At 34.3% G+C, this 12,049-nt stretch overlaps 1 protein-coding gene across 5 annotated transcripts in view; it reads right to left on the reverse strand.

Annotated features, from left to right (window-relative positions):
• Nucleotides 1–12,049, reverse strand: part of VPS13A (vacuolar protein sorting 13 homolog A) — a 112,561-nt gene that overhangs the window by 40,409 nt on the left and 60,103 nt on the right. For all 5 annotated transcript variants that reach the window (XM_040579143.1, XM_040579142.1, XM_040579146.1 and 2 more), the window contains exons 40-50: nucleotides 10,861–10,953; nucleotides 10,024–10,380; nucleotides 9,064–9,165; nucleotides 7,578–7,736; nucleotides 7,198–7,459; nucleotides 6,138–6,298; nucleotides 4,872–4,975; nucleotides 3,275–3,572; nucleotides 1,711–2,106; nucleotides 744–848; nucleotides 500–646 (exon numbers count right to left, since the gene is read on the reverse strand). In XM_040579143.1, coding sequence (XP_040435077.1) covers nucleotides 500–646; nucleotides 744–848; nucleotides 1,711–2,106; nucleotides 3,275–3,572; nucleotides 4,872–4,975; nucleotides 6,138–6,298; nucleotides 7,198–7,459; nucleotides 7,578–7,736; nucleotides 9,064–9,165; nucleotides 10,024–10,380; nucleotides 10,861–10,953 — 2,184 coding nt within the window. The remainder of the gene's footprint in view (nucleotides 1–499; nucleotides 647–743; nucleotides 849–1,710; nucleotides 2,107–3,274; nucleotides 3,573–4,871; nucleotides 4,976–6,137; nucleotides 6,299–7,197; nucleotides 7,460–7,577; nucleotides 7,737–9,063; nucleotides 9,166–10,023; nucleotides 10,381–10,860; nucleotides 10,954–12,049) is intronic.

The following is a 12,049-nucleotide window of genomic DNA, read 5'->3' on the forward strand; positions in this document are numbered from 1 at the left end:
ATCGGCCTGGGGGCCAGTGATCCCTCTCTAGAAATTATACATTAAGGACTGAAAAACAGCAGTGAGACTAGTCCCAGAAGAACAGTTTGGAACTATATGAACTAATCCACATGAGGGATTTTCTTTCTGTATGAAAGCGGCATGACCCATACCAGGTCAGCCAAACAACTCTATCAGATACCACTGCAAAAACAGAACACAAGTTTCAGTGCCACTGCAGAGAGAGAGATAATATTGTAATAGAACAGGTCTTTCTTATTCTATTTATAATGCAGATAACAGAAAACATTCCAAGTATAACAAAGCAGCTTTACAGTATGTCCTAAAGCAACAGTGAGAAAAGGTAACACGACACAAATACTTTATTGAAGAAGCACAGTATGTTCAGACACTGTCACTGAACACTTAAGCATGGCTCGTATCTTTCATCAGTGGGTGTTCAAACCAGTGGTTTCTTTCCCTGAGAGAAACAATTCAAAATAGCTTCCTTTAAGTTTACCTGTTGTAAAACAAGGGGAATCCACTTTTCCTTGCCTTCTTCAGCTACTTCCAAAGTGTATTTGCTTCTATTTGAGATCATAAAAAATGGAGTGAAAGTTACAATTCTAGTAATATTAAAACTGCTGTTGTTTATGGTGACACCAACCTGTGAATAGATAGATATTGTTACAAATACACTGTTCCTTTCTTGAACTCATTCATATCTTCTGAAAGTAAGATTCAGAAAGATAAATTTAACTCACTTGATACTCCTTTTTATGACTCTTGCATTTCACAGAACCATGACTTCCAACAGTGTCCAGGGAAAACTGATCAGAGAGTTCACTGTCAGTTACCATAAGTTGCACCTATGAAGAAATACCTTGAATTAATTTTTGGTTTACAGACACTGACAACATTTAAAATTATATATAAAGTACGCATATATATAATCATAAATGTAAGTGCATACTTGAAATCTGGTTTCTATTACAAAGTCAAGACAATTGTCAGTATCATCTCACAAAGATACTTTGTACCACCCTTAGTTATAAGCTATGTGAAATAATCATTGTAAGTCTAAGATACTCCAGAAGAAGACACCAGGTAAGAAAGCTTTCCAAAACATATCACAATTAAAATCTCAAAGGCAGATCAACACAGTCGGGTGACCTCTCCTATATCATTCTTCCATGAGTAATACTCAACATAAAAAAACTCACATTGTAGACTCAAACAGTAAACTACCTCTTAACCTTAGCCTACTACCAACTCAGACCCAATCTACAAATCACCACTGCAAGTATTCTTTTTTCAAGTAGCATTCTTTTTTCAAGTAGGAGCATTCTTTTTTCAAATAGGAGCATTCTTTTTTCAAGTAGCAAAGCTTTGCATTTCTTACACAGCTTCTATGTCTTATTTGGAATAAGGACCTCTTTTGATACAGTCTAAATGGAATAAAGGCAATTCTTTCCTTTAGGAAACACTGCTCAGTGAATTTCCTTTCTTTCAAAGATGAGAATCCTTCTAAACAATACCTCTGATAATGTGAATGTCCCATCTCAAACATATCTGACAACGCACTTCCTTACACTCTTGCCTTTAGACAGAGATAGGTTTCATGCCCTTTACAGAGCATAGCATAGTATAGATAACTTTCAAAGTGTAAAAACATTGTCATACAACAACATAGGGGAGTACAGAGTTGCCAGGTTTTACAAGATACAATACCTTGTTATTTTGGAGGAAGTTTTTGGGCTGGAAACTAAAAAGGAGTGGCTTTTTGTAATCTGGAGGATGCTTGCGGTGAATACCATCAGCTTTATATTGCAACATTCGACCAGTTTTATTTACCAGCCAGTACGGACTGTGAATTGCTATAACCATCTGCCCAGTTCTGTAGGTCACATGGACAGCGATATCCAGTTCAGTCTTATCCAACTCCGTGATGCAGCAAAACGTTGTGAAGCTGATGTCAGGTAGATTGCTTTTTATATGGTACTCACTTTTCCAATTTTGATCAAGATAGTTAAGTAACTGTAAATCTAGTTTTGTTTGATCCAAGACTGCATTATGAATCTGGGCTGAACATCCTTCTTGTAGAGTGTCATATTTTTTCCCATTTCCCTTTTCAAGAAAAACCAAACAGTGTACATTTATGAGTCACACTCAACATTCCTAACAATTTATTTTCTAATTAGCTTTGAAAATTAAGTTATTTAGATAAAATTTTAAAATGCTTACTATACTATTTAACTAAGTAACATTTTTAAATGTCTACCTTAATACAACATTTTACAGAAAAAAGAACCATGCATGGTTATCAATATTTAACACCAAAAGAAATCTGTCACCAAATTCACACACATAATCATGCTTAAATGATAGATTCCTTGCACTAAATTTGAATTTGTAAGAGACAAACAGAAGACAGCCTGCTATCTCCATACATTTTGTAGAGGCCATGGTCTTCAGCTCTAGTAATTGTGCATTTGTGACAAAATTTTATGATTAAATTCTGTTTGAGTCCCAAGTATTAAATGCTAAGACTATCTGAAAAAAAAATTTCACTGTCTCCCATCTATATTTCTATTAGTCTAACTCTACGTCAATAAGCAGTGGGACATAACCACGGCAGATCCACAGAATGAAACACTTTGTGCTGAGGAACCAATGTCCACACTGTGCACATTTTAGGTGTTTTACTTGAGACCAGCTCTTGTCTGGCCCTGGAATGAATGCCTATAAAAAGTCAAAGTGCACGGAATAATTTAATTTCATCCAAAAAGAATATGAAGTCCGGCACTACACTGCCTGTCACGCCAAAACCTAGCAAAAAGGAGGCTTTGAGAATTTGTTAAAAGCATGCTACTGCTAGAAGTCAGTAACACTGACAGCCCATAAAATGTTACTGTAGACTGATACACTCTTCATTTGAAGCAGTCAATAGCTGACATGAAAAACTAAACTGTTTAATTACACTCAAGCTGCACTTGAGCAGCAGAAAGTGCCTCTCTCACAGAGCCCCAAACACATATGCAAAGTAAAGCTTAACACCGTACATCTGAAGTATGGCTTATTACTAATGATTAATACCATTTCTTTTCACATCTGGTGCTGGTCCGTTTCTGTATATACAGACTTGCCCTTACAAGAGCTGTAAACCTGCTTCACAAATAATCTTAATAGAAGCCCTTTCTTTTAATACCAATCTATAAGCATATTTCAACCAGGTGGTCAGCTTTCATACCATAAGTGGGAAACATCACAAAAAATTTAAACGTTAAAGATTTACCTCTACAGAGTAACTTATCTGGTAAGGAAGAAGATTGCGGAGAAGAACAGAAGGCCACAAATGAACAACACATGGAAAATTCCATTGATCTTCTGCACATAATGAAGATGTCAATGTGTCTTTTACAGGAACAATATTGATGATAAGTGAGTGGTTAGTTGACCTCACTGACTGGCATTTCCTTTGTAATAAACTGTCCACATTTTTCATAATTTCATCAAATGTAATTCCCTCACACATATCATATTCCCCATCCACTCCATTTTCACTGGGTAGTGGTTGCAAACTCAGTATGGATCTGTAAATGAAAATGTTTTTTAAACACTCAGTGAGACTGAATTTTTCAATTATGACAGAGTACTGTGCAATTCTAACAATCTAGTATTACTTGGATCTTGGAATATTTTTGAGTTAATTCATTGCCTTCCTTTATCTCGCTTAAAAGAGGAAGCATGGTCTGGATCCCAGAAGTTCACGGAATTGTAAAACACCTGGGTCTTTTTGTTCCATACCTCTACATACGTCCCTTGCAAACAAGGGACTGTTGGAGATTCTTATGAAGAAGCTACTGAATTCCCTTACAAGTGCTGCTATATTCCTGTTCCAAGCAAAAGGTCTGGATAAACAATTCACTGCTATGACAGGTCTGCAGAAAGTGTCCATCTTTCCTATCAGATAAACCCTCAAGTTTACGGATTATTTACAGGCATGACTTTTGGAAGGCAACTGCTTTAATCCAACCAGCTGCTCCTTGACTGAATATTTTTGTTAGTAAACATTTCCTGACTGCCAAGTGGAACTCATCCATGTATCTGTGCAATGAATCAGAATGTCACTAAACCTTATTAAATAAAATACAGATAGTTAGAAATATTAATGAACTTACCTTATCTACAGTAAAATGTAATTTATTTAATGAAAGAAATACACATCTGTCATGTTGAAAAAAGAATGGGGAAAGGTTTGGGGGAAAACCAGAAAGAAAAAGTCTCTGTAATCATAAAAAACAACCACAGCCAACTTAGCAGCCTAAGAGTTGGTGACAGTTCAGCGAAATTGTACATACAAACCCACTGCAGTTTTAAGTGGGTATTAGCTTAAGGGTGCTAAAAGCATAGCTATGCTGGAAGCCAAGTCTTTCTGAGACTGAAAAGTCTTTTTCTACACCTGTGATAGAGTTTAAGTGTATTTGATTTCTGTGATTCTGAATTAAAAACTTGAAACTAACAAAGACTTTTTTTATAAAAAGCTGCAACACATCACTAGACATCACTACACAAAGGAGAAAAAAAAAAGTCTGTTCTGTGCAGATAACAATCCCTGCATTTCAAAAGCAACTGGGCTTGGATTCTTAAATTAGCAGCTCATTTAAATTGTTCAGTAAAATGGATTTCAAAAAAAGACTTCCCATTCAGGAATTAAACAGTATTGTTTAACTCAGACTAGATGCTCTGAGAAGATCCTACCCAACAATGACAGTACAGTATTAATTACAGTGTAAGGTAGCAAACATTTTTTTTTAGCGCAATTCTATGGATACACTAATCAACAATGTATAAACATATTCCGCGATAAAAAAGCAAGGCAATAGAAGTACCTGTAAGATGACAATGGTATGTTGAATTCATTTCCTGGTGAAGCAGTCCCTAAACATCTTCCTTCCTCAAAAATATTTAATGGGATTGAAAAATGATTCCTTATCTATGTGAAATAAAAATACAGCAACATACATTAGAAAAAACTGGAAAGATAAAGTGTTTTGAGCATAATACAGCAACAAATGAGAACTCTTTCATTGTTCATCTTACCCATTTAGCATTCAAGGTCAGGTATTTCAAAATAACTGTCTCTAATACCAGAAAATCTCCTTAAATAATTCAGTTGTGTAGTTCAATGCTATATTTTAATCATGAAATTAATACATTCGATGTAAAATTATTTTCAAGGAGAAACACAGAGCCCTGGAAAACCAGAGACAAATCTGAACTGTACAACATCTTTCCAAAGAACTTTCTCCTAAAAATGTAACAGATACAAGGGTGTGGGGGTCAAAAATCTATACAGCAAAAAACACAAAGGAAGTCAAATATTTATTTAAGGTTAAACCACCAACACCCATTATGATTTGGGGTGCATACAGTTTTCTTGTTCTTTGCAAACATTTTTTTTATTTCATTGTTGATTTAGTGGCATTATTTGCTCTAGGAAAAAATTTAAAATCTAACTTAGGGAAGAATAAAACAGTAAATCTGGTTATTAACCAAGTCATAAACCACTTGTGCAAAACCAGCAAGTGAAATGTAACAGGGACATTATGACTATAGAACACTGATATCTGGAACATCCCTGTAGTTGTAAACTATATTGTGTCTATTAAAAATACTATTCAATCAAAAGAGTCACATGCTTGAAGTGCTCACTCTTCAGCTTACTTGGTATTAAATATGAAATTCATGTATCAATGGCACAGGATGAAAAAAAGAAGTAATCCAATTGAAGGATAACCTTGTGGAGCCAAGGTAAGATTAAGTGAGGTTTGAGCACTTCACACAAAGCAAACAGTTCAACTAGAGTTAAATTAGAGCTAGTATTAGAAAACATTACTGATTAATTATCCTGATTTAAATTCTGGTCCATTTCCGTCCCCACCCCAGTCCCTGTCCATCACTTTGAAAAAGCTTTTTATTCTTGAAAATCTCTTCTAAACTACCTTGTAATACCAAACAGCAAAGTTATGTGAATTGTTCAGTAAGATTTTAAAAAAAACATACTTAAAAAAAGTTTTATTTAAAGACTACAGGATTCTTTTCAGTCGTTAAAATAATTAAAGTAATGAAATTATAATGTATGGAAATAAAATAACCTGAATAGGAGAACGTATAGTTATCATCTTGCTTCCTTCAACAGTATCAATTTGACAGACAATGTGCCTTTCAACACCTGATTCCTCGTGTCTCACACTGTAAATACATCGACCCACTTTTGTCAATGGAATCTTTTCCACACTGGAATGATTATGTGGACCTAGAATTTACAAGATGAGAAATTAAAGGCTCACCAGGAGCACAGAGGTACATTTCAAAGACAGAAGTGTGCATTCAATAGAGTTTCCTGGATCATTCAATCTATTAATGAAAAATATAAAGCACATGAAAAAGTACAATCACCACTTAGTATGCCAAACTTGTAGCATTACTAAAGAGCAAAGATTCTTTTTCCACCACAGAAAAAAAAAAGCAAATGAGTCCATCACTCAAATATTTAAGTGGGTTTTGCCACTGCAAATAAAATTAGTGCGTAAAAAGAAATGTTTACAACATGTAATGATTTAGTAACAGGGTATAGCTCATACATGCTGCAAAAATAAATCAACTAGCAAGTCACATGGTCAAGAAAGTTTGAAAACTCAGTTTTGAAGAACTGTCAATTGTTACAATAAGTCAACTTAAATTGCTAACACATACACCATTAAAATAGCTAATTTTTACTTTTAGCTTCAATTGTATTTTACTTTGTTTTAAACAATCTTTTCTTAAAAACATCCTCCTTAAGAGTAACTTATTCTATGAACACACATGTATACATGCCTCAGCATTCTAAAAAAAAACCCTAAACTATTTTGGGTGGCTTAATTCTGCATTAAAATTATTTGATGGCAGTAAAATTATGAAATAAAGATTAGTTACCTAAATAATTTATCATAGTAGAAAATGTATGCTACAAAAATTAATGAGCATGATACATGTGACTTTTAGCTGTGAAGACTAAAGCAGGATTTCAAATACTGCTACGCACCTAAAATCTAAAGAAACACTCCTTTCACGTTATGTAGCCCCACAATACTTACTGACCTGTACAAGCCACAGTATTACACATCATGCAATATTTATAAAAACAGAAGACGCATGAACTTTGGAACTTACAGATCTGAATGTAAAACCTCTTGCTGCTCAGAGTTGTCATTGCTGTGAACTGGTCGCTTTCATTTTTTGTTCTGACAAATTCCATATTTAAATTCTCACCATCTCCTAAATGAAATAATTTTGCTCCGAATTCAACATTTAAGACACTAAAGGAATCACTAGGCAAGACAGTCATGGGAACTCCTAAAGAATTTATAATTACAAATGGTGCTCGGTCCTTTTTGAAGATGTCTGAAGTTTGACTAGCTGCTTCAGCAAACGCCTAGAAAGCAAAGTATAGATACAAAACACCAATGTACTGAGTAAGTCTTCATCAAGACAATCCGTGCAAACATTAATTTAACAATTCTGACACTGCATAATTAAGTAAACTCTCTTACCGTGCCCAAATTACTCAACATTTGTAGTCCACACTTGGATAGTGTAATGTTCAGCTGGTCTTTCGAGGAAACATTTATTACTGTTTTGTATTCTGGAACTTTGTAGTTTTCTTCTTCTGCATCTGATTCAACCAAGGCTTTTTTAGCCTTCTTCTTCATCTGAAAGTATATTTTTAAAGAATTCTTATCTGACCACTCCTCCTGAGAACCAAATTTCACCTCAACACTTTTTTTCTCCCTTCTATGTCCTGTCATGTTTTTTCTTCTTTGTTCATGTTTTTATTCTCAAATAACAGCAGAAAAGTGAAAGAATAAAGAAGGCAAGAGGCAAAAGATAAATTTCAGAAGTCAATGAAATTCCTCTAAACAGTAGCTAAATTTATGATTATTCAAAAAATACATACACATATATACTAAATACTAACACACAGAGAAAATGCTGTGTGAAAATTTTCATTTTAACACAGGTAGTAACACTGTAAAAACTACTATACATAACTGATTTCCTGTTTTAAAAACAGTAACCCCAGATTTGGTCTTTATATATTTTCAAATTAAATACTTTGTACATTTTCATTTGTTTGAAGAAAATAAATAAAATCCACATTAAATACATTTTCCTGGCCTTCAACATTTCTGGGAATTATATATTTCCAAACTATATATTTCAAATCTGGGCATGAAGATATGAGGTTTGACTCACTATCTTCTACCTTTCTCCTGCATTAGGTCTCTATCTTTCAGGAAAATTTTCAGGAATATTTTTACAGCAACTTCTTAATTGCAATATCTCAGTCCATAATCTTTACCCTTCCGAGGACACTACTGTAGAACATCATTTCCCAGTTCTAGGAAAATAGTGGGTTTTCCATTCTGAGCAACCTTTCAAGCTAAAAACATTTAACAAGTTTTGGGGGGAAAAAAGTCAGAAAACAATGCAATAAAGTTCAGACAGAAGGAGAGATGAAAAAAACACCAACCAAAAAAGTATTTTCCTTCCTTAGATAAATGTTTATGTACCTTGAGACCAGAATCTAAATTATGCCCTTATGAAAGAACAGAAGTGGTAAGAGCACTATTTCTACAGTGTACTTTGTGCTAGTCAGTAACAGCTATAAGGTTTTCCAATACATTTCTGCTACAGATACTACTGTGGAACAAGATGAGTGGTATTCTAGCATTCGAAACTCACGGAATGCATCGTTAGCATATGACCTAATCTTTACAGAAACTGGTATAAAGCCGTTATGATGATGTAGTGCAACTGGAATCAAATCTTTCCACTTGAAAGACAGTATTATTTCACAGATCTGTGAGTCTGGATCTTCATTTATGCAAGGGCTGGTTTCATTCACTAATTCAGAAAAAAAGTCTCAGAAATTAATAGGAAGACACAAAACTGTTAGTCTCAGCAATGAATGTGTGGAGGTTTGTTTTTTCTAAGGTATTGAAATGGAAAATATGAGTTCAGCTTGGAAAAATATACCTTGATTTCAAGAATCCATGGTTCAAATAAATCAGTCTTGTCAACTTCTAGTGGTTCAAGCAAAGGTTCCCACACACCAAACATCTCATTAAAATAGTGTACCTATCAAAATGCATAAGTCAGTTAGGAAATTAAATACAACTGTAAAATCAATGAAAGCTCTACAGATTTTAAGAGTCTTAAAATTGAATCACAAGTATATAATTACTTTGATAATATAAAAGATATATTACCAGATCGCACTTTCAGCTCCCACCATACGATGAAGCAAATGCATTAAAGAAATGAGGCAGCTAATTCTCGACTACAAAGACCCACTACCAAAGAAGTGGTATAAGGTGTGTCAATTAAAATATAATTTTTGCTTAAACTATAGGCACTGGAAGTCTAAAGCACTGTAAGTAAGAATGAATCTACCTACAACAACCACTGTATTTTATGTCACTGATTTCTAGATATGAGCCCATTCAGATATTTTATGTACAATACTGGTACCACATAGTATTTAATAGAAATGACACATGAATGTATTCTACTGTAATCTTAAAATTAAGATTGTCAAAGAGTTTTAGCCAGTTGCTACTCCCAAATTTAATACTAATGCAACAGGTCTATGGGAACTTGTATATCATGCACACCTAATGCATAAGATTTCATTTAATGATAAACTCATTTAATGAAATTATTTTCATTAAATAATTATTTAATTAAAGTTCATTTAATGAAAATACCTCATTCCTGTCCTGCTCCCCCAACATCTATCTGCAGGAGTTTAGTCAAACACATGCATTATTTTTCTTTAACTGTCTATATACGTAATGGGTTTTTATGTATGTGTATCTATATATGTATGTATAAATATTTACACACTTATGTATATATATGCATAATACATGTATATATACATAATAACAGTTAAGATCTTAAGAAAACTTTTCTTTCTTATGTAGGATTCCTCACCTCTAGCTCAAGACGAGACCGTAGGTTGATTAGAGTACTCCAGTTTTTGACTTCTCCAAGAAAGGAGGACTTGGCTAAAAGCATTGGTACAGTTCGGTGCCCAACCCCAGCTTCAAGTGTTAAAAAAACAGATTCTATACTCATTTTCAGTGACTCTCCTGTGGGAACCAGTTCAGCAGTTGGATTCGTATCTTCATTCTCATTTGACTCTTCAAGAAACCACATTTTTAGGTTTTTTATATCCTTCTTATTCCACAAGTCCGGAGGAATTTGACTAATTTCCTCTTCTGTTGTTTCTGCAGTTTGATAAAGGGCTGATGTAATAGTAATTACTGTGTTTATGATTATTGGTGAAACCTACAAATAAGAAATTGGAATAATTGGAAATCAGAAGCTAGTAGAGGAAACTGGTACTCTCAGACACAAAATTATAATTAATAAGTTAATCTACAACCATTTTCTGTTCTCTACAGGACTCCACATTTGAGAACTCATTCCTGTCTACAAACTACAGTTCAACCTATTCAGATTTTCAGCCCCTGCTTTCTTCCAGATGGGAGTTTTCTGAACTACCCAACATCTGAACACTTGAAAAATGTATCTCTGTACATCAGGCCATTATATAAAACACAGTTTCCAAAACCAAAAGCATTGACACACAATTGTTCATTTTAATTTGGTTTGTTTTCACATGCTAAATAGGTAGGTGACCTGAGGAAGAACAGAAACAACTCCCTGATTCAGTCATTCCTGATTTTAATTTTTTTAAGAAATATATCCCGCAAGCAAAGCCTTCTGAGAAGGAAGTAGTAGAGAACACAATAAAGGTCTACCTACTTTTATTGTTAGAGATTTAATCATTAGATCAGCTGTCTGTGGATTAGTACCTGACTGTTTCATTTCAAAGAAGAAATCACAAGGCTGTAAAACCTATACAAAAGAGTAAAAACACATTAGAGAAAAACACTTCAAAAAATCACGTACTCTCAAACACTACACATCAAAAGTACCAAAAGAAAAAGTTACCATTATTTAGTTCTTCAAAATTAAGAATAATCTGAACACTGTAACGTGTTCAAACATAAAGAAAAAAAAAGTATCAGAAGCATCACCTCAGCCATTTTCAATCATGAAAGATTCAAATATCAACTGCAGTAAAGGGCATTACATTTCTCTAACTCCATTCTTTAGGTAAAGTCTACAGATGTTTTAAAATAACACTGCATCATCATGCCTGTGACTTTCGAGGAAACAACACAGCAACAACAGTTTACAGTTTCTCTGAATAAAAATATCACTTTTTGAATCACCATCACTCAGTTCCACCTTTATTTTACAATCAGTCCTTGCATACATACTCTCACTTGCCAAGGTCTACCAAAACTAAATCTGAAGTACACTATAGACAAAATCATAGAATGGTTTATGTTGGAAAAGACTAGAAAGATCACCGAGTTCCAACCCCCCTGCCATGGGCAGGGACACCTTCCACTTGACCAGATTATTCAAAACCCCATCCAACCTGGCCTTGAACACTTCCAGGGATGGGGCATTGTCTCACCACCCTCATGGTAAATAATTTTTCCTAATATCTAATCTCAATCTACCCTCTTTCACCTTCAAGTCATTACCCCTTGTCCTATCACTACATACCCTCAGATGTAGTTAAGACTCTACTGCACAGACAGAAAAATTTGTTCTTGTGAGAATATTAAGTCCTCAAAAAACAGTAATTTTAAAACATACTAATTTTACCATCTTTCTTGATATCTCTGCCCATATTGGAATCAGATACTGAAGGTGTAGACAACTCTGCATCAGTTTTACCACACTTTTCCAAGTGAACATGATCTAACAGAATTTTTTGTCTGTGCTATTATTTTATCCTCTGCTGCTCAAATTGGGTTTTTTTCCTTCACATTTGTGCCACATTCATGTGCTGCAGAAATAGAAGTAAGCAACTCCTTTTTAGAGGAGTAAACTGAGCTGCTATGAAAGTATCTCATAAGGAGACAAGTGGAAGTGC

The sequence above is a fragment of the Falco naumanni genome, chromosome Z (genome assembly GCF_017639655.2).
Source record: "Falco naumanni isolate bFalNau1 chromosome Z, bFalNau1.pat, whole genome shotgun sequence".
Taxonomy (NCBI): Eukaryota; Metazoa; Chordata; class Aves; order Falconiformes; family Falconidae; genus Falco; species Falco naumanni.